At 38.9% G+C, this 25,617-nt stretch overlaps 1 protein-coding gene across 1 annotated transcript in view; it reads right to left on the reverse strand.

The window, feature by feature from the left end:
- The window catches only part of olfm2a (olfactomedin 2a), a 45,907-nt gene extending 33,950 nt beyond the window's left edge, over window positions 1-11,957 (reverse strand). The window contains exon 1 of the mRNA XM_072368590.1: window positions 11,560-11,957. Coding sequence (XP_072224691.1) covers window positions 11,560-11,616 — 57 coding nt within the window. The 5' untranslated portion in view covers window positions 11,617-11,957. The remainder of the gene's footprint in view (window positions 1-11,559) is intronic.
- Between the last annotated feature and the right edge of the window lie 13,660 nt (window positions 11,958-25,617).

Genomic DNA, 25,617 nt, shown 5'->3' on the forward strand with positions numbered 1-25,617 from the left:
AGTATCTTGTATTACCATCTCAATTAAGCTTTCATCCCCAAATATGAATTAAATTGAAGGACTTGTGTTCTTTTGAAAATGTGAGCTTAAAACAAACCTGGATTCCCAGGTGATGCCAGATGTTGCACAGCACATTCTGCTCTGTCAAGATTGTGCAGATATGCTGTGCTTGATGATGATATTTGGCAGACACAATATGAGAAAGGCCATTCCTTTCATTAATATTCCATACAGCAAAAGGAGGCATGGATGACCCCTCCCCCCCCTTCAGGAGCCGCTTCCTTTCCTGATCATTAACATTAAGTTAACATTTACTGTCCTTAAGACATGTCAGTCTAAACTGTAGCTGCTTTTTACTTCTGGGTCATATCATTGTTGATTATTGCCCGATTGTCACGGGGTGAAATTAATCAGAATGTATACAGTATAAGATCCCGCCTCTAAGGATGGGAGATTATGATAACAGAAATAGCTTTAGAGGATAACAAGTATCCTGAGGACATTCAACCACCTGTCGATAATAATTGTTCATTTAATTTCCAATGACACACATGCCAGGACATATGCACCTCTGCACAACAACTATTTGCTAACCTAACAAATGAATGCTTTTATTTAAGGTGGAAACTTGTCTCTTACCAAGCAGAATAATGTAATTGCCATATATCATTGTTAGCATCCTCACTTTAGTCACTGAAATAAAACGATCATCCCCATAGCACTTTTTTATTATCTGATATTACGCAGTGGCACAAATCAATTAGTTTTGTATTAGAATTAATACCACAGTGTACAATGGTCTTAGTCAGGCCTGTTTGGATAAGATAGACACACATTTAAGCATGGCAGCAACATATATTGATCCAAAGCGTACCAAGTAAAAATATGTGCCTGACAAGTAAGAAGTGCTCTTCTGTGAAGATCCCAGCAACAGCTCATTTCAAGCTGCTACTCTCACTAAGAGGAGTAAGAATTGAGTGCTGGGCCAGAGAGGGCCAGTAGCCTGAAGTAATAAGACACAAAGAGAGAGACCTCTTCTGAATACCTATTCATCACATCACCATTAGTGTTGCTGAAGCACTCAGCTCCGATGGTCAGATATAGAAAAGGAGCTATGTGTTAGATCCCACAGCAGATACTGCCATGATGGAACCATCACCTGATACACAGCTACCTATCTACTTGTTTGCGTCACTTACCTTGTTTTCCAACAAGAAGCGAACACATATTTCACTATTCGTCGACAAGCACACAATGTCAATAAACAAGTTCAGACTCAAATCATCATAAGAGCAGGTTTTTGTTGGGGTATGACGTCCTGCCCTTCCAATCCCCACACTTCCTACAAAGATGCCACTCTACATCATTATCTTCTCACGTCTTTTGTGTCAACGCTCATCTCTCCTCCTGTTGCTTCCTTTGTCTCTGTCACCCAAGCGACAGGATGCACATGCCATTGTTTTGTCATGGTCAGGGCCATATTGATTAAGTGATGTAGAGCTAATTAAAGACAATCTGCAAGGAGTGTCATTGCCAGTAAGCGGAACAAAATTGCAGTGACAGAGTGATAGGTCTTTAATTATTCCTCTTCTTTTGTTTCGGATGAGAGAGATAATAACCCAGCAGGCACAGTCGGGGGTTCTTCCCAACTATATCACTCTCTAGCCCTGCATGCAATCATCAGTTTTCATTTCCAGCAACTTTACTCCATCTCTTCCTTTCTATGTCTCTCTCTCTCACACCCCCAGTCATACTGCCCTGATAAGCTACTCCACTGGGCTCTTATTTAAACCCACTTCACATCCTTTCACTCTGTACTGACATTGCCCACCAGCCCTGATCGCCACAGCATCTTCAGTTGACAGCATCTGCCTGTGCTATGTCTTACTGTGGATGTTTTTTCTGGGTGACTGACTAAATGCATGCTATAAAAATGAATATGTTATACTATATTCTCTTACTTTTTGTAACATATACATTTCACATATTTAACTTACATATTACATTACCTATTGAAGCTCTTTTTGTTCCTAAAGCATTAGCATTATTTAGATGTGCATTCTCACTGCTAAGACTATTAGTAAGGACTGGAGGACCAAAAGAGTGCTTTCTTCAGAGAAGAGGAAATGCATTTTGGCTTTTGTATGGTGCTTTTGTGTGACTGAGGCTGTAGTTTTTTTAATAATATGATAAAAAAAAATAGACGTGCCATAGGTATTGGTCTTATGGAAGACAGGATTTTCTCCATTTTATCTGATCCATCAAAGCTATGTCAAATTACTATTTTGGATATCATCAATACTGCACATATATTTCAATTGATTTGTCTTCTAATATGATGTTTCCATGTAACATGGTGTATCGTCGCTTACAACTTTGACAAGTCGTGATCAAACTCTGTAGTGCATACAACTCTGTCCAAGTGTTTTGTAGACTTTGAATCCCAGGGGGTCTCAGAAACAGTATAATGAAAGCTGTGGTTCCTTCCATTCAAGTATCTCCACTGTCCTACATGTAGTGTATCTATCAAAGGACCTTTCTACCTTGTTCACCGTGGGGCCGATAGAAAGCAGCTCTGCCAGCCTGCTTGATATGCAGCAGTGACTGGTGTCTGCTGGGCTCCCACGCCTCCCTGACTGGAGCCTTTAGGCCCTGGCGCAGTCTGAGAGAGCCTCCCTCATCAATGGCCCTACTGAATGGCTGTGACAGTGCCACGTGGAAAACACATCGATTAAATGGTTCCGCTCGCCTCGCGATGCTGTCACACTCATGGATGTTGACGAGACAATTCTATCGAACAAAAAAGACAAATAAACAGAATAGATGCAAAGAAGGAAAGAGCAAATGTGTTTAGAGATAAAGAAGTATTCTGAGAAATTCACATTTAGCTCTTTTCCTCTTTCGTCTTTTCTTTATCGTCTCTCCTTCTGTGTCACTTGATGCTACAGTTCCTCAACATGAATTTAAACTGCTGTAGAAATTATATGACTGAGACTGACATAAGAAACAACTTCTTTTAAAGGAAGCTAAATTTTCTGAGTGACATGTTGTTTCTGTCTTGTTGAAAAGCCAGCGGCGAGCTGTCCTAAAATGACCATTAGCGTTCCGATTGACCAAGCTGTGTTAACGTCTACATATGGTGTTTGGGAATGCGCAACACATATGATGTGATTCTTCTGATAAAAGTGAAGAGATGTAGAGAGCTCTGTTCAAGTAGCAGCTTGCCCAATCTGCTCTGTCTTCTGAAAGCTTTTGTATCAGTGCAGGAAGAGGAGCTCGAGGCGCAACAGCCATATTTATATTCCAATCTTCTACACAGAAACCCACATTGCCAGGCTCATAAAAGATTCATCGAGCAGTAGAAAGCAAGGTCGTACAGAAAACTGGTCAGGAGGTGCCTACCGCAATGCAAAAAAAAAGCAGATGGGTCACATAGATAAGAAAAAAATACAAAGTAAGTCTCATGGTGCAAGCTATTAGGGTAAAAAAAATTACAGCTCTGAGCAAAAGATCAAGTATATCTGTGCTTTAATTGGCATTTGTCACACCCTCCATACAATATGGCAGCCTTAATAGCCTTGGCTGTGTTTGTTAGAATCGATTCAATGCATTGTTTGGGTCTTTGTCTACTGCACGTTACTGATATGTTTGCGAACTACAGAGCAAAGGGGAGAGAGGGTGGGAGACAAAGACAACGTGTGTGTGAAAGCAAGAATGTGTGTGGATGTGCATGTGTGTCTGTTCTGGGTGTTGTCAGAGAAATGTCACTTTTGCTTAGAGTCATAGACATAAACCTCTGGGAGTCCTGCACCATCCAGGACACGCACACAGAAGGAGAGTGAGAAAGTGGGGGAGAGGATGCGATAAAGGGATGATATTCATCCCACCAGTCAAACTGATCCATCTATATACTCCTGACAGCAAGCATACAAAGAATGTCCAAAGAATTACACTAATGCCCACAATATTCTGAAAAATGTTTTGTGTATTAATTCAGGGGTTCACATTTTTAAAAAAAATGTCTGCATTTAGTGAAAATCGTATTCAGTACTTGAGTGGACAGCTGGCTGCTGGTTAGCTGCCAGATTAACCATGTCGGTACAAACAAGAAAGCGCTAACAACTTTAGTGCTCATTCCCAAAAGACCTCAAAGACCTTTCTAATGGTGATTACCGGCTGCCCTAGAGTTGGACAGCCTGGTCCATCGGAACGCTAATGGTCATTTTAGGACAGCTCGCCGCTGGCTTTTCAACAAGACAGAAAGCAGCAAGAGAGGTCATTTGAAGCCCACATAAGCCTGGAGCATGAGTAGCGGTCAGTGTGTGGCTCAGAATGTGTAAGTGACCATTCAAAACATGAACTAAATACCAAGGCTACCAGATTCATCTGTGTGAATCTAAACTCCAAACAACAGCTGTCCCACATGTGGAACGTGTAAGTAAAAGTTGGATTGTTGTGATGTCTCAGGTTTGTTATTTCACCCGGGCCTTCTTTTGTTATTTTCAGTCAAAAGCGAGGTATTAGAGATAAATCTGACTGAACAACTAAGGACATCCTGTTTGTCACAGCACTAATCTGTCACACGAAACATTTCGATAACCAATAATTTCATCATTTTTTACATGGTACCATTTTTCTCTTGTACATGGGTTCTGTATGTGCATGTTTTCTCATAAAAAACATGCACTGCAAGCAGAAAGGTCTAGAAGGCACAGTGTGCAGAGACACATCTTTACATCCATTTGTAGCACAATGAGCCACAACTTTAGTGTGTCTCAGTCTCCCAAAGGTAATCTGTGAAAGCTTTGCAAAGTGAAGCTCAATATTTTGTTGCCTCATTCTTGAAGAAACAAAATCCCAAATCATTCCTTTTTTATGATAGTCTCCATTTTGCATTTTTCTTTAACATTTGAGTCTTCCCAAGGCAGCTTCATCTGCTATCTTCCCAAATGGAGACTGATATCAGCACAAGACTTTTCCTTAAGCAAGAATTCATTAAATTACCATTTCCATGGTGTTGTGAAAACCTTATAATAACAATATGTTCCCTTCTGTTCCAAACACAAGCACTTTGCCTTGCTATATTACATTGCAGCTGTTGAATTTTTTTCCATTAATAGAGTTCTTGCTTAATATGAGATTTTTTTGTGTCAATCACATTTTACACCAAGACACAAGGGAAAGGGGTCCACGTTAAAAAACACACATCCAGAATTTTTCAGTGAATAAGATTGAAATGGGTGAGTTTGATTTCACCCTCAAACAGTTGTATTGAGGAAGGACATTTAAAGAAAACACAGATTTTATTTCTGCACTAAAGTTAAGCATTTTAATATGGAAGGCCTGTGTGAGCTGACTCACTTTTGGAGCCTGTCTAAAGTGGTGTTTAAAAGAACTGCAGTAATGGCATTTTCCATTTGGCATTATCTTCCAATACTATAGTTATCTGCTTGATGCTTAAAATGTGGTGTGAATCCAGAGCTGTATAAAACATATGAGGGATCTGGCTTCTGTGAGACTGAAGACTTGTGAGACATTTGGTCTCCTGTGTTAGGCTTTAATCCACTTGTTTCACATTCTAAGATCATGTGCCTTCATACGTACATGAATGTAAACTTTTATTCCATCTTAAAACCATTTATCTAATTTAGAGTCATACTGACACATCACCTCAACTTCAGGAGCCCAACCAGAATAGTAACCCAGTAAGACTACAGACCTCGTATGCTTCTGTACCTGGTGTTGCATCCATTAACCAGTCACGACATAGAAAACTGCCTGCTTGTGAACATCATCAAAGGAACTGCAGCATTTCACTTAGTCATTTATACACATCTACAAAAGCTCACTGCCATCATGACACGCTAATAACACTCCAGTGTGAGTGATAACCAAATATCATTGAGAAAGATTACTAAAACAGGTGCATTATAAAAGACAGAAATTTACACACCAACTCTTCACTTTGAATTTAATTCCAAATGATAAACATCACAGGTTTTCTAATTAATTAATGCTAATTTTCAATTTTTTCATTTTAAAACCAAGTCCTACTCCAAAAATGAACCCTTCAGTTCCCACAGTGTCGGCGTGTATACAGATTCAAACACACACTAATGTAAAAATGCATCTGATGATGAAGCAGCAGACTACATTAAAGCACATCAAACATTAAAGATGAGGGAGTGAACAGCGGGCAGTACAAAGGCTCAATAGCTCTCTGTGCTCCAGCCCCTTTCTTCAACAGTATCCTTTAAAAAACAAATCTCATAACAAAGGCTCACTCATGCAGTGTGGTATCATTATTGTGCACTTTTACAAGCTCTACTCTAATCAGTCATGACACAAGCACACACTATTCAATCTTTCCAAGCAGCAGTGAATCAAACATAATGCAACCTCATTATCTGTGGCTGATTGTGAAGCGGCACTTTTGCATTAGGATGGGGAGTGCATGAAGGTGGATGCAGACTTTGTGTCTAATCTAACCCTGCCTGCTCACTTACTCACCCACATACTGTAGTGCTATACATGATTGTCACTGACTGAAAGGTTGAAGAAATTAGGTTAAGCCAGTTGATAAGTATGTGATGAATTCTCAACACATCAAGATAGACGTAAAATATCAACTAAGATTATTGATGATTATCATATTCATTTTTATTCATCACATGGACATGTTACGTTTGAGTGTTCTGTAAAATAAACAGTTTCCTAACAAAGAAAATTAATTCTGTGTGAGTTTCATACAGAATATGTAATGCTTTTCTGTTAGATCTAAAAATAAATCTCTTCTGCAGCTTGACCTTCTGTTTACATGGGTATGTGTGTACATGCAATGTTGATAACACATACGAAAGCTGGAAATGTATGGCATAGCAAGGTGATTTTAACACTTATGTATCTTCTGCTCTTACTGGCAGATTTACAACCAAGCTCCTGCATTTTTCCATTTGTCTAATTCTCTGGGCAGAGGTTAGGATGCTGCTTGGCAGAGCACACTATGTCCAACCTGCTGCCTAACATACTTCCTCTTGGGAAACACACACTCACGTCATCAAGCTGTTAAGTCTCATTCATCAAAGTTCATATTCAGTTATAGCAGGTAGGCTCACTGGTGGCAGAGGGAGCATGATGTCTTGCTTTGTTTACTCAACTGTTTACCTTGCAGTGTTTGTTCAAATTGCTGTGTAACAGACTTTTGGCACAGAAAGGAACAGAAATTCACCAGGAGTGGTTCGATCCCACTCGTGTCTGGGAAGTGCTTTTATGATCATCATGCTGCTTTGCTTTTGTTGAGACTGGCATCGGGAGAAGCCGTTTTTTGGCTAAAGGGTCACAGCTAGGGTTGGACTGTTTAAAGTGGTCTCAGCTGGACATTAGCCTGACATTAGCCTTGTTTGTTTTGTTTGACTCTGATTAAGCAGAGTTCTGTCCCCATCTCTCTAATATCTATCTCATACATATGTGGAGACACAGCACTGACAGATTATTACTTTACATTACTTTGGCTGTTTGTTGATGGAGTCAGCCCTAATGTAACCCAGTTTGTTAAAAGCACTGCCACATAGCTGTGGATATAGCTATGCATTTATGTCAGTTTAGAGGCCCTTATAGAACACTTCTCATCTTCTGTATAATTAGCTCAATGCAAATGTAAATAAGTCTGTAAGTAAACTGTAATTACATGTGCCAAGTGATGTTTTAAGGAGCAACTTGATTTATGAGTCCTTGTTTCTTGTCAGTACTGTACTTGCCTATCAGCTATAAATCCACCCTGGTGGGCTGAGTTTCTACTGCAATTATCACACAGATCCAGATTGAGGAAATACATCTTAACAAGATTCTAAATTGTCGTCTGTTCTGCTTGATTGTTTGTCATGATCCCTGGTGAGAAAAGGGATCAAGCAAATTATTATAAAAAGTCAGCCAATATTGCTTATGCAGTGTTCTGTCTCCCTCCTTGAGAACGACAAGCAATTAAGTTTGGTCTCCCACAACACATGGTGGTTGGACAAAAAAAAGAAGTGTTCAATTCCATCACTCTCAAACACACTAATGCTGGGAGTCTTTGAGGTCAGACCTCTTAAACCAATAACAGCATTCTCTTGTACTCCCTGGTTCCACTGGGGCCACAAAAACACTTTTTTGTCTCCAAACCAGAGAATGAATCTTTCAAGTCCATGAAACAATCTTTTTACCTGCTGACTTAAGTAGAAATGATGTAGATACAGAAAGCAAAACAATGTTTCAGAAATCACTGAAACAATATCATCTCAATTCTCCTGCATGGTTTTTAAACAAACATGATTCTTGGGCAAAAATGAGCACACATAACTGACCTCTGCAAACATTTGAGGATGTGACTGATGACCTTCTTGAAACTTTTTAACAAAAACTTTTTTTTTTTTGGACCTAGCTTTACAACTGGAATTCAAAGTTACCTAATTTAGGATAAATTAAATGTTTGACCACTTTTTCTCTAGTGTTCAGATGTCTGTGCTAAAATGTCTGTACTGCTCATACATTTTACTTTTTACCTCAAAACTATAGTCCACAAATAGTCAAAAACACATTCTTTAATTCCAAGATAAATCTGCTGCAATACATCCCTCTCCTTTCCTTGTTAAAACTGCTGCCAAAAGGTCTATCATAGGCCCATTACAACTTACAAAAGATATATGTCTGCACTGTAGTCTTTAGCTTTCAAAACAACTTTAACAATCTCCACAGAGAATTTTATTTGTTTACCGTTACTCATTACTTCAACTAAAACAAGTATTCAAGAGACACAACAGAAGTAAGCACGGGGATTTGGAGTCTGTACTGCTGCATTAAGGTGGATGGTCGTAGCTAACAGTTCAATATCTGGGCTGTGGAAATGTTTCTTCACAGAAACTGTGACCAAGGTGGCACAGTTGGTTTTTGATAAAATGAGAAATGCATTCATCTCTATTCTTGCCATCTTCTGATTTATAACTGTTGTCAATACATAACAGATGACTGAACACAGTCAGACACTCTCTCTCTCACACACACACACACACGTATCACATATGCCTACAAATGCTTATTCACTTGTGTCAGAGTATCCTGTCATGCATGTCTTGATGCACACACCATTGAAAAACATCTGTGCCAAGGTCAAGCAGGTGCCCATCTGTATCAGTAGCACTGAGGACCCCCTGGGCTTTATGGTTACTTAACAAACATATGCAGTGAACGAACAAGTGCATCTGTCTCATTAAAGTCCTCTGAATATTTCATAGGGGCCTATGCTAAAACGGTGACTGGAAAATATGCAGATATCTTAACTCTGCTCATTGAGAGTGTTACCCTCATTGCTGTAGATTCACAAGAAATCATCAATTCTTTATGTTTTTGCACAATCTTAGAAAGATGGGTGGTGTCATATTTTCTTTCAGACTTTTTAATGTTTAATGAGAACACTTATAACAAATTGTCCCCTGAGGCCAATTACTATATAAATCTACTGAAGCAGGGGTTGAGGTGTGGTAGTATATAATTGACTACATTTTCAGTGGTACATTTGATTGTTTAACATTTACTGATGTACATTTAAGGTACTACGTCAGTGTTTCTTAAACAAGCAAGTTGTGTAATGTACATTTGTTTAACATGCTGGAATTCATTATTGAATTATAAAATGTCAGATAAATTTGGTTAAATTAATTATTGGGCATTGGGGAACTTGACTAATTAAATTTAACAAAGATTTAAGAGGCTGGGGATGTGTTCAGCGTGATTGTTAATTTAGTGCTTTGCAAACACCTGCACCTTGTTTCATACCCCTAATAATAGAATCTATTGGTTCACTTGTAATGCCATCTGTGCTATACAGGCTATCCTTTGAACCCAACACACAGATCTACAAAACAACCTGTTCATCAAGGCACATCCTGTAGAGTGAAAACAAACTACTTACACATTTTTAAGGTCAACTGCAGTATTCACTCATCTTGTAGACATGATATGTAAAACTAAAATATAGACAGCTATCTATGGTCTTTGCTGTTTCTATATATCACTCACAATTATTGTAAAATAGCAACAACTTTTTACTTAATCTGGCACACTTTTAAAATTATATTTGGTTAGGGATAGTGACGGGTCAATGTAATTTCAATAGGGAAATTTCGTCTACTTATATGTAATTATCAGACAGCAGTCATATAATGTGAGAAAAGTCCACCATTCGTCACCTTGAGTTGTAACAAATTATATTGTTTCAGGGGCTTCCGAGTAACACCCCAACAGAAAAATAGCTATGATAGATTGTATTTCTGTTATTCCTGCCACTCTACAGTATCTCCCCCTCATTGCTGTTTTTCATCTCTGATATAACCTTAATGTGATAAATTAGTATTCCTACCGTGTGAAACATTTGTTTGTCAGCCTTAAAGGTTTTATTGTTGTTGTGCTTCTAAGACCCCACAGCATGTCTGTGGCGTCTGCCAAATAATGATACCGCCAACGTACGAGGAGGCGCTGTCCGTGGTGCTAAATTGAATCCGACCGCTGTTTTAACCGACGGCGCAAAACGGCGCTTTCCACGATCTTGAATTTACTGATGCATGGAACTGAAGGTGCAAACCTTGACAACGGACAAATTATTGCTGCTTTATCAACGGACCTTACACCCTCTTATTGTTAATTAGTTATGCTCAACACTACATGTATGCTGATCAGCAGAACAACTGCAAGTTCAAGCGCTCTTGCCTTGACTGAAAGCTTTTCTGGGTCAAATAATTTATCGTCCTTCACTTCAATTTACAACTGTCACATCGAAGCTCGTCATTTTTACCAAACGGTCATGTTTTTTTCTTGAGTGTCATGCACAGGAGCACGCGACACATGCAGATACACATCACACATGATCACCGACATTTATTGGTGAAGGTCTGGTGGCTGTGCTGATTATTCATAGTTTTTTTTTTGTTCACAGCCATAAATCATGCATTGTTGTCTGGTTCTTTCAGCATGATCAGCGCAGTCAGTTATGTTGATTCTTGGTGAGGTTCTAGACCACTCCGATAGTGATGTAGAGGTGGTTAGAAAGATCTCATCAACGACCTCCAGGTCACCAAAAGCATCAGATAGACCACGGAACAAGGAAAAACGTTACTTGATTCTGTTGTTTTCATCCCCTAAAACATTGTCCTTCTGAAATTATAAATCATATCAAGATTTATTTGAAAGAGCTCCACTGAGCCAAGTTCAAGTGGGCTTACAGCTCTATCGCTTTGCTTATTGTACCTCGAACTTTGCACTTTAGTATTCAGTTTATATAAGATTACACACTGAATGCAGTTTTTTTTCTCAGAAGAACAAAACGCCCATATTTAACACCGCTGTAGGTCTTTGCAGTGAATCAACATAGCATATTGATTTCCCTTCTTATAAACTATGGCACATTTTTTCCCCCAAGGCTTTGGTCCCCTTTTACATGGTCCGTTTTGGATTATTCACATACACGCGGTAAACACTGGTATAGTAACTTTTATGCAATGCTTTTTCATTACATATAAGCGTCCTTACCTCACTTGGCATGTCAGCTAACATCACAAGTAGGAACATGGTACTGAAGAGATGCATTCTTCTCGAAATGATCGCGTACCAGCCGACACCAGTTCCCGCAGCTCTCCCCCTGCTCTTGTACCTTATTGGGGCGGTTTCTTCAGATACAGAGGGATTCCTTTAACGCTGTGTCGGCTGTGCGCCACCAGCCTCATCACCAGCATGCAGGGCAGCTCTCTGTGGCTCGGTAAAGCGATCAGCCACTTGTCTCTTTTGCGGATGGCGAAAGCAAAAGCTCCAGCCCCTCACAGTGGAAAACTCCTCGGATGCTGTAATCGGCGCACGAATAGCTGTCCCCTCCGTTCTGCAAAATAACTGCGACTCGGCGAGAAGAGCAATGAAGAGTCGCAGAGGTTGGAAGGTGACTGCTGTGCTTGCAAGGTGCGGACGCTAGGAGCAGCACGTCGCTATCCCAGAAGCCCAGTCAAAGAAGTGGGTCTTTGATGCAGCCGAGCCTACCGTGCGTGTGCGCGACTGAGTGTGAGACAGAGATTACACTAAAAATCACTAGATAGATAGATAGATAGATAGATAGACAGGCATTGCATCTGCCAGATTTGCATTAAAACTATCAATTTAGCTCTGACGTATATCCAATTACTATATGTATTATATGTAAGCAGAGAAATTCTTTTGCTGGTTAACAGAGTTAACTGAATAATGGGTTGACATACTGATAAGAAGCCTATTCTGCAGGCCAGTGACATGATTTTCCCTTTTTTTAGGCTGTGCTTGTAGTTACTGCTGATCCCAAAATAGATATAAAATATCTATTATAAAAATAGATAGAAAAATATCTTATTCTCTACTGCCCATATCCATCCTCACTCCTCGATGATACTGCAGCTTAAATGCACAACGTGTTACCTGTATTCACTCTCTGGACTGACTAGAATCAGCAATGTTCAAAGCTGAACTCAGGAAACCAAAACTTCAACACATGGATGCCTGGAAGAGTCAGTTCTCTAAATTTTGCTTTTAACACACCCCCCACACCACAGTATCTTAGCTGTCTGTAGAGCTGTGCTCTTCTGGATGGAGATGTCTGACATAGTTCCTGAGAACTTTTTGAGCCACTCTCTCAGTTTGGCAGGCACGGCCCGAGTGCTTTTATTATCACAGGCAACATTGAGGCCTTCACTTCCCACATCTTTTTAACTTTCTCCTTTGGACCATAGTATTTTCTGACCTTTTTGTTTTCTTTTTTTCTTGATGTTGCTGTCTTGTGGAATTGCTAATTCTCCACCACCTTTGAAGGTATCTCCCACTTTGGCTTATAGACTTCCAACCCATACTTGGCACAGATGTTCCTGCACTTTTCCTGCCACTTGGTCAAGGTGTTCCATTTATGCCATACTCGCATCTTACATCCTGCTTCTACGTATTGGACTATATACATTATACATACATACATATATATATATATATATATACATATATAGTTAAAGGTAAAGAGGACGTATATATATGGAACTTTCTGGCAAATCATTTGCACACTGTACAATACACTTAAGATCACACAACTAAAGAAAAGAAAAGAAGGAAAAGGAAAAGGAAAAAAAAACATGTTAAGGTGAAATGAGTTGCTGAGGGGAGCAATGGAATGATGACGTGTGAGAAAGATGGGGGGGAAAAAATTATAGAAATTACGCCTCCTTCCTTGATGTTGTTTTTTAATAGTGCCATCTTGGATGTTGCCTTTGCTCATACATACAATAAAGCATGAGGTTAATAGAGAAGCCCATGGCTGCCATGATGAGTAAAAGTGATGTTGAGTCATTGCATGGGTCAGAGTGCAACTGTGTTTAACGTCTGTGCTGAGGAAATACACTGTATTTCAAGACTTCTCCTTTCACCCCTTCTCCATCTCCTCCTTCACCTCTTTGTCTATATCCTTTGTTAAACTTAGAAACACAAGGCTTTGAGGAAGCTTGAGGAATGTTTCCAAGGCAAATGCACACAAAGCATGGCCCATTTGTGAAAGATGGAACATAATTTTCTCTTTTCATCCCTAAATCAGTCCAAGAAAACCAAACGATGGAGAAAATATACCTCCAGAGCTAATATGTGTCCTCCCAGGCAAACACACATAATCTCTTTTTATTTCTCTCATCTCACATGTGACTGCAATGTATGCAATGTCAGGCAGATGTACCTCTAAAAATGACAGTTATTGACTCTTTACTCATACTTCATTTAATATAATATTGCTCTCTGTTTTTTCTGTGTGAATGGGTGTGTATTGCTAAAATAATCTAAACATATACAGCATTTACAAACATATACACAATACCTATTTGTTTTTTTTTCTAGGTGGCCTCTGTATTTAATTAAACACCCACTCGCTGTGAGTGTCTGCATAATTCTCTTCTTCTGACTTTCTACAGACACGTTGTTTGCCCAAATGGTCCTTAAGCATTAAAACATAACTGTTTAGATGGGTCTATTTGTATAAAGTCACCACAGCTAAGCCCACAGTTAAGATTAATTTCCAAGACTTGACAAAGAGAGTCCAAGACTTGACTCTCTTCTACAGAGCAAAACAGGAAGAATTCTAAACATACTATACTAAATGTTGTTTGCAAAGCACTGGTAAAAGAGGTGTGTTGTGTTTCCTTCATAGTTTTAATAAATCTTAGGTACATTGGCCCATTGAGAGACCAGATTGTAGATCAACATACAGATATACACAAACAGTCAAATTGGATTTTGTGAAGCTAGAGCATGGGTTGCTCAATCTATTGAGCAAACATTACAGAGTTTATCCTTGTTATTGATCTTCGTAATGATATTGTTGCTGCTGGTGTTACTGAGTTATTATGGAACAGAAGCAAAATATCCTGAAAGTACCAAGAAAACTGAGTTGATATTGGTTTGTCCGCTGGGTATGTGCAATGTGTAAAGCTTATCTAATGCACAGACTTTAGTTTATAATATTAAAACTCAGTAATCCCAACCAATCCCTTGTATACAAGCACACTTTACAACATGTTACACAGATATGCAAATATTAGACAAATATCAACAAGCAAATAAAAAAGCCTTGCACAAACATCACAGCAGCGTCTACCTCACACTCATGTGCCACAAATGAACGTCTAATAAACTTAGCAAAAATAGCAAAGCATCATACTCAGCAGTCCTGAAATGTACATTGTCTTTGCATAGACAAATGACTCACAATCAACCACATACTCCATTTCCTTTCCACTACAGGAACTTGACATTAAATTTGAAAATGCATTTTCTAAATTTGTAATCAAAGACAGGTCACAAAATCTCCTCTCTTCTTTCACACAGATGAAGGAAAAATATTTTGGGTTTTTTTAATATATTTTTTAATCTGGACATCCAAAGCAATACATGTAAAAACATGTTTGTAATGATGAAGCTCAACAAACCATTGGGTCAGAGGGTTAAGAGTTCTCTTTTGCCATAGAAAACACTCTGCTGAGTGCCTAGAGGAAAAGGTGTGAAGCCCTCGTGGATGCCTGAAGATGGAACTAAATAGGGCTTTTCACACCCATCATGAGCTGCAACACTTTGCAACCTACACATGACCAGTCCCGCCCAGGTTCAGTTAGGGTTTCTGAAAAAAAAGGCTCTCCCATGTCTGATGTCTGTACCTCACCATAATTCTGCAAACATCATCAATCATCATCTAGAAGAAGTGCATGGCAGTCCGCAAGTCCCTGCCTGTCAAACACTCAGAAACGTAAACAAATGAGGAGGGAGACAGACTGGTAGATTTCTAAAGATGGTCTGCCAAGAGGTCCATCTTTCAAGTGAAGCCACATTCAGAAACACACACATATCTGTTCATCCCTTCTTTCCCTTTTTGTCCACTGGCACATCTCCTTGTGTTTCACTTCTCTTTTTATGTCTCCCAGAATGAGCAATGCTAAGATTCTCCCTGAGTTGTACTCTGTAGTCCGTGTTAGTGTTTAATTGGATGAAAAGATGATGCATAATGCGAGAGGAAAGAAACACGAGGGAACCAAAGTCTGTGTCGCCTGCAGCAGTAGAAACCAGCAGCTATTTGTTGTTGACATTTTTCTCTGCTATTTTTTCTGCTTCATTGAAGTCAAGGCGGCTTCTTGTTTTTTCATGCGTTCAGGGTTTTTTTTTTCTCCAAATGAAGCTTGTCTTTGCTGAAAAGTTCCTGAGCATCATAAGATTTCACTCTCCACTGCCACACTGTTGAGGGTGAGTGCAAATGTGTGAGTACACGTTTTACAATGTGCAGGATGTACACAGCAATGCAGTGATTTTCTGAAGTAGTGTAGAAGTAAAGCTTTGATGTAGGTCTATCCAAAAAGAGTACAGTCAGGCTGTCTCCATTAGGGACATCGAGAAGGATGCTTCATTCTGTTGCAAATAACCTGCAGCATCAATCACACATCTTCAGTCCATAGTGGAGCAGGAGTCCTATCATGATTCAAGAAAAGTGTACAAGTGAAGATTGGATCCTAAAATCTAAAATTAACTTAAAAGGGAGAAGAAGGGAGAAAGCCTAATTCCACTGAGTTGTAATAGTCTTCTGACAAATACTATGCAGGACATAGAGAGAGGTAGTGAAAAGCTTCACAGAGTGATGAAGGCTTTGTGCCTATTTTTAAAGTAGTTGCGACTAACACATCTCGTCCCTGATAGTGTCTATTGTGAAGCACCAGTTTTTACTCTTCTTTATCTCCCAGCAGCCATTTGGACAGACAGTTACTAGTATATACTGTATGTCTCAGGTTGATATCTCCCAGCTTGTGAGTTTATTTCTATTGAGTTCCTGTGATTCTATAGTACCAGTTCAATATGTGAGACCATGACAGAGAATGAAAGGGAGCGAGGGAGAGATAAAGAGCTACACTAGTGGGATAAAGGAATGGTTTTACATAATTAAGCAGATAGAAGTGATTACAGCAGCTTATCCACAGAGCACGAACTGTGCACATTCAGCCTCATTATGAAGTCAAAGACTCCAAACTGTCGCTGATGGCTTAATTACAGTTCCACAGTGGAACAAATGCTAGAGCCATTACAACAATTCACAAACTTTTTCCTGGATACATTCACAGAGGGTTTCTTTCGTTCTACTGTTGTTTGTTTTATCTTTCTATTCCTACCCACTTTCATCATATTTATGCCACTGTCCTTTGCTCCTAATGAAATACTGCTTCATCATTTACTTCTAATACTGCTCTGATCAGTTATATAGAAAGAAGGGGACAAAAAAACTTGCATCTTTTCATTTAACTGCATCTCTGCAGCCTCACTCTTGAAATGCTGTGCATGAGTGTCTTGCAGGCCTGTGAACTCTTCGTTGTGTAGTTATAGACAGCTCAGGTTGTTCCCTCTGGCCTTCACAAGCTCCACAGAGGTAGGCCTGTGTGCACCTGACTGTGGATTCAGCACTTCTGTGGAGTTACTGTCAGAAGCCAGGCAGAGGAGTTTTTATTCTCCACTCTGCTTCTGCATTATTGAGTCAGGGGACTGCCTGAAGCCTGGAACTGGACACAGCCGAGAGGTAATATGCAGATTTCATGAATCAATATATTGCAGTGGAGCTGTGAGGAGGAAAAGGCCAGCAGAAAGGGAGATTGGATTGGATCAGACAGAACATCCTTATCCTTGCTTATCCTTATCCTCCCGAATATATATATTAACACATATGTGTTAGGAGTCCCAAGAAATGTGGTGTATTGTGCATATTATAACTATATGCACATGCACACAAAAACACACATTCAGATACAAAACACACAGACCCGTGCTCCCTCCCCTGAAGGCCTTCATTAGATAAAAGGAAAACAGCTCTTTCCAGAGTTGCAGTGCAATTATTCAGCGTAGTCAAGCATGTCTCTGTGTGACAAAGCAAATTGCTTTTTCAGTTTGCTGTTCCCGATACAGATAGAATTCTCAAAATCTGAGGGGAAGCCTTGCACCACTGCTCTCGATACTGCAAGAGATACCGATAGTTATTTACCCCCACTGTGTGTGCTCATGTTTACCCTTCAGATGACTTCATACATGCCTGTACACTGTGTATTTGTGTGCTAACAGCACTATTTTGCTATACATAGTGTTCTGTGAGAAACAGCTGTTTTCTTTTTTGCATTTCAGTGATATATAGCTTAATTAATAGAGGTTTAATGTGATGTGTTGTGATGATTATATTACCTTTATGGACTGTGCACTGCTTGGTTTTCAGTTTATATTGAAAGCAGGCTGTTGAAATGATACTACCTTATGCAAAGCCAAAGATGAACCTCACACCGGACTTTTTACTTGCAAGCTTTGTAGAGTTACTACTTTTAATTCTATATTGATTTTGCAAACATTTGTTGTTGGTTTAAATTGAGGCAAATACTCATTTCTGAGACAACAACTGCAAATGTAAAAATTTTTATTGTCTTTTTTTTTTTTTTACTAAAACCATCAAACTATCCATAAAGCTAGGTTTGACGGTGTTATAAGAGTTGAGTCCTTGTGAAGCTTGTGAAGTTGAGGGGATTTGTATGAAAGTTGCCTACATGACCACTTTCTCAGGATGGACAGATTATTATCCTTCCCTTCATGTTAAGGTGAGTGAGAAAGCTGTTCATGGCCACTGACTCCTTATTTATCTTATCCCCACACCCTCCATATAGGCTCCCAATCAATAACCAGGGACTTGGAGTGAAAAAGAGAGACAGAGGAGAAGTCATCAGGAGTGAGACAGAAGGAAGAAAGCACAAGGACAGAGCAGAGCATGGAAATGTATTTGTGCTGCCTGCTCTGTTGTGGCCACACACAGGGAGACAAATGCTTATGGGAAGCTTCAGAAATCTCTTATGTGATTATAGACCATGTCAATTGATTTTGTAATGATTTTCATGTCTGTACAATACTGACCATATTATGCTAGTCAAAAGTAATCTACACAACTGACGAATTGGGAGCAGTGAAATGTGAGCAAAAGCTGGGAGGCTTTATTTCTTATTTTGTCTTCAAACATCATTCTGTGTAATGTTGTATGGCAAGTAACTTGAGGCCTTTAGAATGCCTGTGAGTAACTGCTCTGCTGATGGTTTATGTCAGAGGGCAAAGGGCATGTCTTGACTTCTGGCAGCTCAAAAAGAAAGAGAGATTATAATGGTGTCTTGCCAATATGAATTCAGGGGAAAGACTGAAGGACAAAGACATGTCCAAACATCCCGAAATCTAGTTGCTGGTTAGCCTGTTGCCATAGAGACATGTTGTCATGCCAACAAGCTAGCCAGTATGTAATGTGAACAAACGAAAAATAAGGTGAGTGGATTAGACCACAGACATGCCATAACTTTACCGTAGAGTGGTGAGGTGGCGGTTTTTTTGAAAATCAGTCTCCACTCTTACTGTGAGAGCACAATACTCAGACAGAGAGTTTTTCAGGTTTAATTTGCTTTAATACACACTTAATTGGCTCAGTTTTTTGGGCTCCTTACTAAGGAACTCTGCATGGGTACTTCAAAATATTCCCCATTAATGCCAGTTGGTGTTGTCCATATGTGCAGAAAACTGGATCAATTCCACCCATGTAGCTTCTGGCTGTGGAAGGGAACAGGGAAAGAAGGGAGACAGGAAGACGGAGTGACAATGATTGTGAATGCAGACAGGATAGCCGTGGATGGGATGAAGGAACGAAGAAAGAGCAAGAGAGGAAGAAAAAAAGGAGGCTTTGACACAGACTGATGTTTGACTGAGAGCTGTTAAAAAGAGGCTAACAAAATTAAAGAAAAAGTGGATGAAGGACAGGTAGAAGAAGAATAAGACTGAATGGTGTTGCACCCTGTGGAACCCAGTGACCACTCCAATTATTGTCTATTTTCTTCAAAAATGGTTGGAGTTATTGTGCACCAGTCCCCTGGGCCCCAAACTGCTCCTAATTTTCTCTGAGATTCAATTCCACCCCATCCTCCTCTGTCTTTTACATATAAAACACTTTCTTCAATTATTCCTCCGACATTCATATCTGTATTATTTGACGCTTCTGCCTATTCAGAGTGACTGCTCATTGTGGGGCGCACTCTAGTGTGACTAGAATCAATCCCAGGCTCATTCTAAAATAGGTTGGAAGAGTGAATGTGTGGGTTTTTGTGTGTGATCATCCTCTGTGTAGCTGTGTGTTGAGTAGGATTGAAGATAAGACACAGAGCAAGATTGGGAGAAAAGGACAAAATCATAGAAAAGGAGTTTGTAAAAAGTGTTTGTGTGTGCCTGCCTGCAGGAGGGCAAAGAAGCTTTTGTGTGTGCGTTTAGTGCAATAAAGGTGTTTCCTGCTTCTCCTTGTCGTGCTCTCTCCTTTGTGTAGGACACCATGGTTTATTTGGGATCAAATGAGGCTGCGATTACACGGTGGATGCCTTTCTCTTGGAACTGATTAGAAACAAAGAAGCATTCTATCAGAGGATTTTATTTGAGGTTGCTGCTGCTTATGTAGTCATCTGAGGTTGTTAAGCCTTTGCTTTTAATCTGTTGGCTGAAAGAATAGCAAAAGCTTGAGTTTCATATGGATGTTTTCAGCCCAAACCAAGGAAATAAAAGTGTGAATACTATTGTTACTTTATAAGCAAGAAGGCACAGGCTGCCCCTCGGGTCTAAAACAGTATTTGGATGATTGTGTAATTACTTAGTATCTGAACATTTTGGCCAGATGATGGTAAGACTGGTATTTTCCCCCATCAGTCTACACCCAGTAAGTGAAAACATGTCGGGTATTTTGTTAAAAATCAAAAGCTAACATCTTTCATTTTTCATTTAGAGTTTACAGGACCTTTGCTGAGGCACTTTCTTTAAAAACAGCTTTTTTTTCTTTATGTTTTATTTTCAATATATTTAAAACATTTTTTTTATTGATGTGTAAATTTTGGGAATTACAGTTAGAGCATTTCAAATGAGATACTTTAAGGTCATTAATGCTTTTGTTAATGAGAGATTACGTATTTGTTTGTTTTTGTTTGTTTTTTTATTCAGGTAAATTGAATAGTCAAGGAATAATTATAAGTTTAAAATTACATTAAAATACATAACACGTGTTGAACATGAAGGGATCTGAATATCTTCAGCAGCAACCATACGTTACTTGTTAGTAATGTAAAATGTTTAAACTTGTGAAATTCAAATGCTCATTTCTATTTGTATTTATCATAAGACTGTGAGCATGAATATTAGCCACAATTTGGAATAAGTAACATGTTCTTACAATGTCTGTGCCCTATACCTTACCTGTTATTTCATGCCTTTTCCAGCCTTTGTGGCTTACATCCATAACCTTTCTGCCTGTGGACTTTCAAAAAACTAAATGGCATCAATGTTTTGAGTAGTCTGATGTCTGCATAAAACAGTCCAAAGACAGACAGACCCATCATGACAGCCAAGTCCTCTGCAAGCACTCTATCCTAGTGTGTCCCAACAAGTCCTCCGATCAAAACAATCAAATTTGAAAATTGTTAATACCCTTAGATATTATCCATAACAGTGTCATTTAAAGTACTGCCCTACAAGTGGCTGGATGGAAATGAGTGATATGATGTGAGTGTTTCCACATCAGGATAGACATAATTCTCAAGTGTTTCCTTTAAGAAGCTACAAAACCCTCATAAGGAGGTAGGAGGGGGAGCTGGATGGCCAAGTAACAGACAGCTCCTTACTTATGCATTCATGATGTGTGTTTAAAACCAAAGTAAACCAATGGATAATTAATTTCTGAGTTATGTTAATAACACATGCTGTTGTAATGAATATCTTCTGGTTAGATTTAGCCAATAGCTTCATTTAGCTAGATGATGAAACAGTCGTCGTTAGGACTAAAATACTTTCTTTTTACAACGTGAGTGAGATCATTATCTTCATAGACACCATTTTTACAATTCCCATGCAAATGTTCTCATGGGCACTAACATAAATATAGCTTGTATCAACCTGCATGAACATAAACATCCAAATAAAAAAGTAATGTGAACAGCATCAAAGTTATCTCTCTTTTAACATATGAGGTGCAGAAGTGGTGACATCTCTCCTTTATTTTTACTAGTCTGACTTTCATTCACTAAACGTCATGCTTACTTTGAACCTTTAAATTATTCTTTGTTTTAGTTCACTTTGTGTAAAGTTAAGCATTTGCCTGCAGTATCGTCATTTTCAAATTTGATTTAACCCCAATTTAAGTCATATTGATTGATGCAAATTGAAGCAAAAGACAAATGCAAGGGCATTTCTTTCGAATTTGATGACTGTATTGCAAACAAAAAATGAATTATGAGTATTGCAGATATCATGTTTGAAAAAAGCAAAACTGACAGATTAACTGCAGATATAATTTCTCTTCACTGTCCTACTGACAGGTTTATTCAGTCTTATTGAATTATGACCATCTTGACTGACTCTCCCTGTAAGGTAAGATTAAAACCAGAAACACTGGTAGTAAATGAAATTGACGCATTTGTGTTATGAGTAAGAAAACAGCAGACTTCCATACAACCAATAACGCCATCATCTCTGCTGTAGACTCCCCGAGGCAGAGTGTGATAGGAAGTGATACAATTTTAATTCTAATTCATTATCAATGAACACAGGATTGCATATACACCAATGAGTTTATTGAAATAAGATATGCTGATATAAAGGGTTGAATTAGGGTCAGGAATGTAAGGATAAAAGGGGCTTAAGTGAGGGAATGAGCAGAGGGTTGAATGGAGATGAGTAATCAGTGTTGAGGAACCCAGACAATGAGGCAGTGTTGGTACCAGCGTATCTCAATGAGCCCTGGCTTTACTCGCTCCCTGTGGTTTCTGTATTACGAGAGTAGGAGCAGGGTTTATGGCAGCAGAGGGTTGTGAGAACTACTGCATTATATGTTCTGATTGTTGAGGTCTCAAGATGGCTTCCTACCTTTTACTGGAGTTATGTGCTTTAAGTAAAAAACTAAAAATCAGGAGCAGGGGTTTGGATTCTTGACACTCCTCCATGAAGTCACTGCTCTGGTGTTTGCTCTCTGTCATTCTGCAACCAATACTCAGTTCCAAAATCAAATCCATCACAAGTGATGGTGACATCTGTCCTATTTGGTCCTGTCCAACTGCATGCTCTTTCCCACCAGTATCTATTTCTACCAAGAAAGCAACATTAAACTGGTAGAAAACAGAATGATATAATGTAATTGAAAGAAAAATTAAGTGTTTTTAAATTTATTTACAACTCGCTGAAATAGGAAAAAAACATATCAAAAGGTACACCCAATTCCCAATTCTAAATTTCAGCTTATTGCAGCATGCAACAATGTCTATCTGGATTCATCCAGCCATATTTCTACCCCTGATCTAAAGGAACAGTGGCTTCAGAGGGAGTTATGCTTCAGACAGCGTAACAACTACTGGCTTGCACACTTTTTGGCAACATGACATGTTCCATGTTGTTTGGATGTCTGTGAACCATGTAGTATTTTCTCAGATTTCTTATCTTTCTTTCTTTATCTGGATCAATTGAATATAATCAGATTTTCAAATAAGTCTTAAGATTATATAGGGAGAACCACATCGAGGAAAATATGAGAGCGATATCATTCTTGATCAGTTATGTTTTGAAAAAAGATGATTGTTGATTGAAGAAGATGTGTATATTTTTCTTTCGGTATGTAATGTGAACCCTTTGTGGAGTAATTAATAAAAGTAACTGTTTCTGGTGGTAAGTGTTGATCAATCTTGCACTTTAAGAAACTAACCTACAGAAAAGCTTAAACTTTGGGATGTTTCGGACTTTCATCTTTTGAGATGATCTCCTCATTTGAGATTATCTCTTTGAGATTCCATAACATTTCTATGGATTTTGATTTGGCTATTCCAAAATAATTCACTAAATAACAGAAAAACTTTGGCTTTGGCTCATAATCCATTATCATGCCCAAACACAGAAAAAGAGAAAAATAACTGTTTTATGCCCTAGTGTTATTAGTCAAATGTAATACTGTAATATTGGGCAGAGTTTCTTTATTTGTAATCCCACTGTCTCAACAAATATACAACATATCTGAGACTTCAGTTCTGGGGTTGAGTGCGTTAGTCACCTCAATACAATATGTATCACACATAATTGGTGGGTAAGAGAAATGCATTCATAAATAGTGATTTATCCACAAAAATTTAGGGAAAATTGTATTTTATATATGGTCAGTTTTCATCCATGTTCATTTAATGTGCAGAATAAGCTTCCTTTCTTCATGAATGAGAAATGGGCCATCATGTACTCACATCATGGGGAGGGTGCTGAGAACCTCATTGAGCTCACTCCCATTACCTGGAAACCATCTCTTCTCAGTATTCAAATGGTGTTTCTATTTGTGGGTATGCGTCTATGTGGGTAATTCTATTCTGAAATAAATTTCTGGAAGAGGGGCGTGTAGAGGAAAGAACATATTCAGTGACACCAACACCAGAAAAATCAGTGTTGGGACTGATAAAATAAGTTATCAGCCAGTGATATCGGCAACAGTGGATGATCTATTTGACAAGCTGGTTTGATGGAAATGCTTTGATGTCTACATAAATGATAGCTCTCATTGATGTGCACTCAGTGGGATTTCAGTTTCCTTCATCGTCAGCCGGCTCCTCATCACTTGCATCAGTTTCAACTGATTCCAACTTAAAATCACTATTTCCATTTTGGATGAGATCAGTTACATTTTACACACTGTATATAATACCTTTTTGCAGGTCGCCTTCTGAAATGGAAAAAAAAATAGTATCATCTTAGTTATAATAATGTTAATTCCAAAAAAAATCCTTAACCTTATATACACATCCCATAAAAAGCAAGACAATATTGTCTGTCTATTCAAATATGTTTTCTTTTTACCCTCACATAAGGAAGAATACACACAACCCCTTAAAGTACTTACATCATTATATTCAATGTCATTCCCACTTGTCGCTGAACAATGCGTCATCCATCCCCCAAAATATTTCAAAACATTTTCAACCTGTTTCTTCTTAATGAAACACTATCCACAGAAACAGGAAACATTTAAAGGACTTTATTAAGAAGGAGTTATCTGCGTGTCCAGTGTGTGCATTTAAAAAATCACTTTATCTTCAAGTGACAAAGTGAAAGAAAGACATACCTTGACGGTGGCTGAAATCTCCAACGCAACATTTTAAAAGTACTTACAAAGTGAATATCGCCTCTTCTGTAGGCACTGCATTAACTTCTCTTTTGCACCTTGGGCCTCATTCAGTTTTTACAAGGAAGGTGTTTCCATATTCACTTTGGCCCTTGTCCCAGTGGAAGAGGTGTAAGCACACAGGTAAAAGACATGCTACACTCTTTCTGTCGGGGGGGAGGTATGATCGACAGCAGGACTTGGATGAAGGAGATGTGAACTCAGTGTATTTGTGAACAAATCTGTGTGGGCTTGTGTATATGTGTATGTATTTTCATGCTGGTGTGCGTAAACATAGGGGGAGGGCTGCAGTTCCAGTCTGCTGGCTGACAGACAGTCTCCTGGTTAATGAGCAGCTGTCGACCATCACTATTCATGAGCCCTGTCACTCACCTTCTCTCTCAAAGCACCAGCACCTGAAACCCCCCAGTCTCTCATTAGCACTGCGGCAGAATAGACATGCACACCTACACAGAGTCTCTGTTGTAACCGTATTAATTCTATGACATGACTACTTGCATGTAATGATGTAAAAAAAAAGAAAAAGTGGAAAGGTTCAATGGAGGCTGGGCCTTCAATAGAATTCCAATTGAGGTATTGAGGATTGAGCATGGTATGTTCATTTGGGAGACGAAACATTCAATCAGTAGATCACTGCTCTTTCATCTGATGCTGAAAAAGGCACACAGATGGGACTTTACTAGGAATGGCTGTTTGATGTGTCCTAGAGGAAATGGAAAGAGAACAGCAGCTTTAACTAAAGACCTCTGTTCTAGCTGTTGTATGTGGAGCTGTCAAAGAAAATCAAACATCAGAATGAAGATTTTTTTTCTTAATAGTCATGATTTTGC

This window comes from Leuresthes tenuis, unplaced genomic scaffold (assembly GCF_036924035.1).
Source record: "Leuresthes tenuis unplaced genomic scaffold, fLeuTen1.0.hap1 SCAF_17, whole genome shotgun sequence".
Lineage (NCBI taxonomy): Eukaryota > Metazoa > Chordata > Actinopteri > Atheriniformes > Atherinopsidae > Leuresthes > Leuresthes tenuis.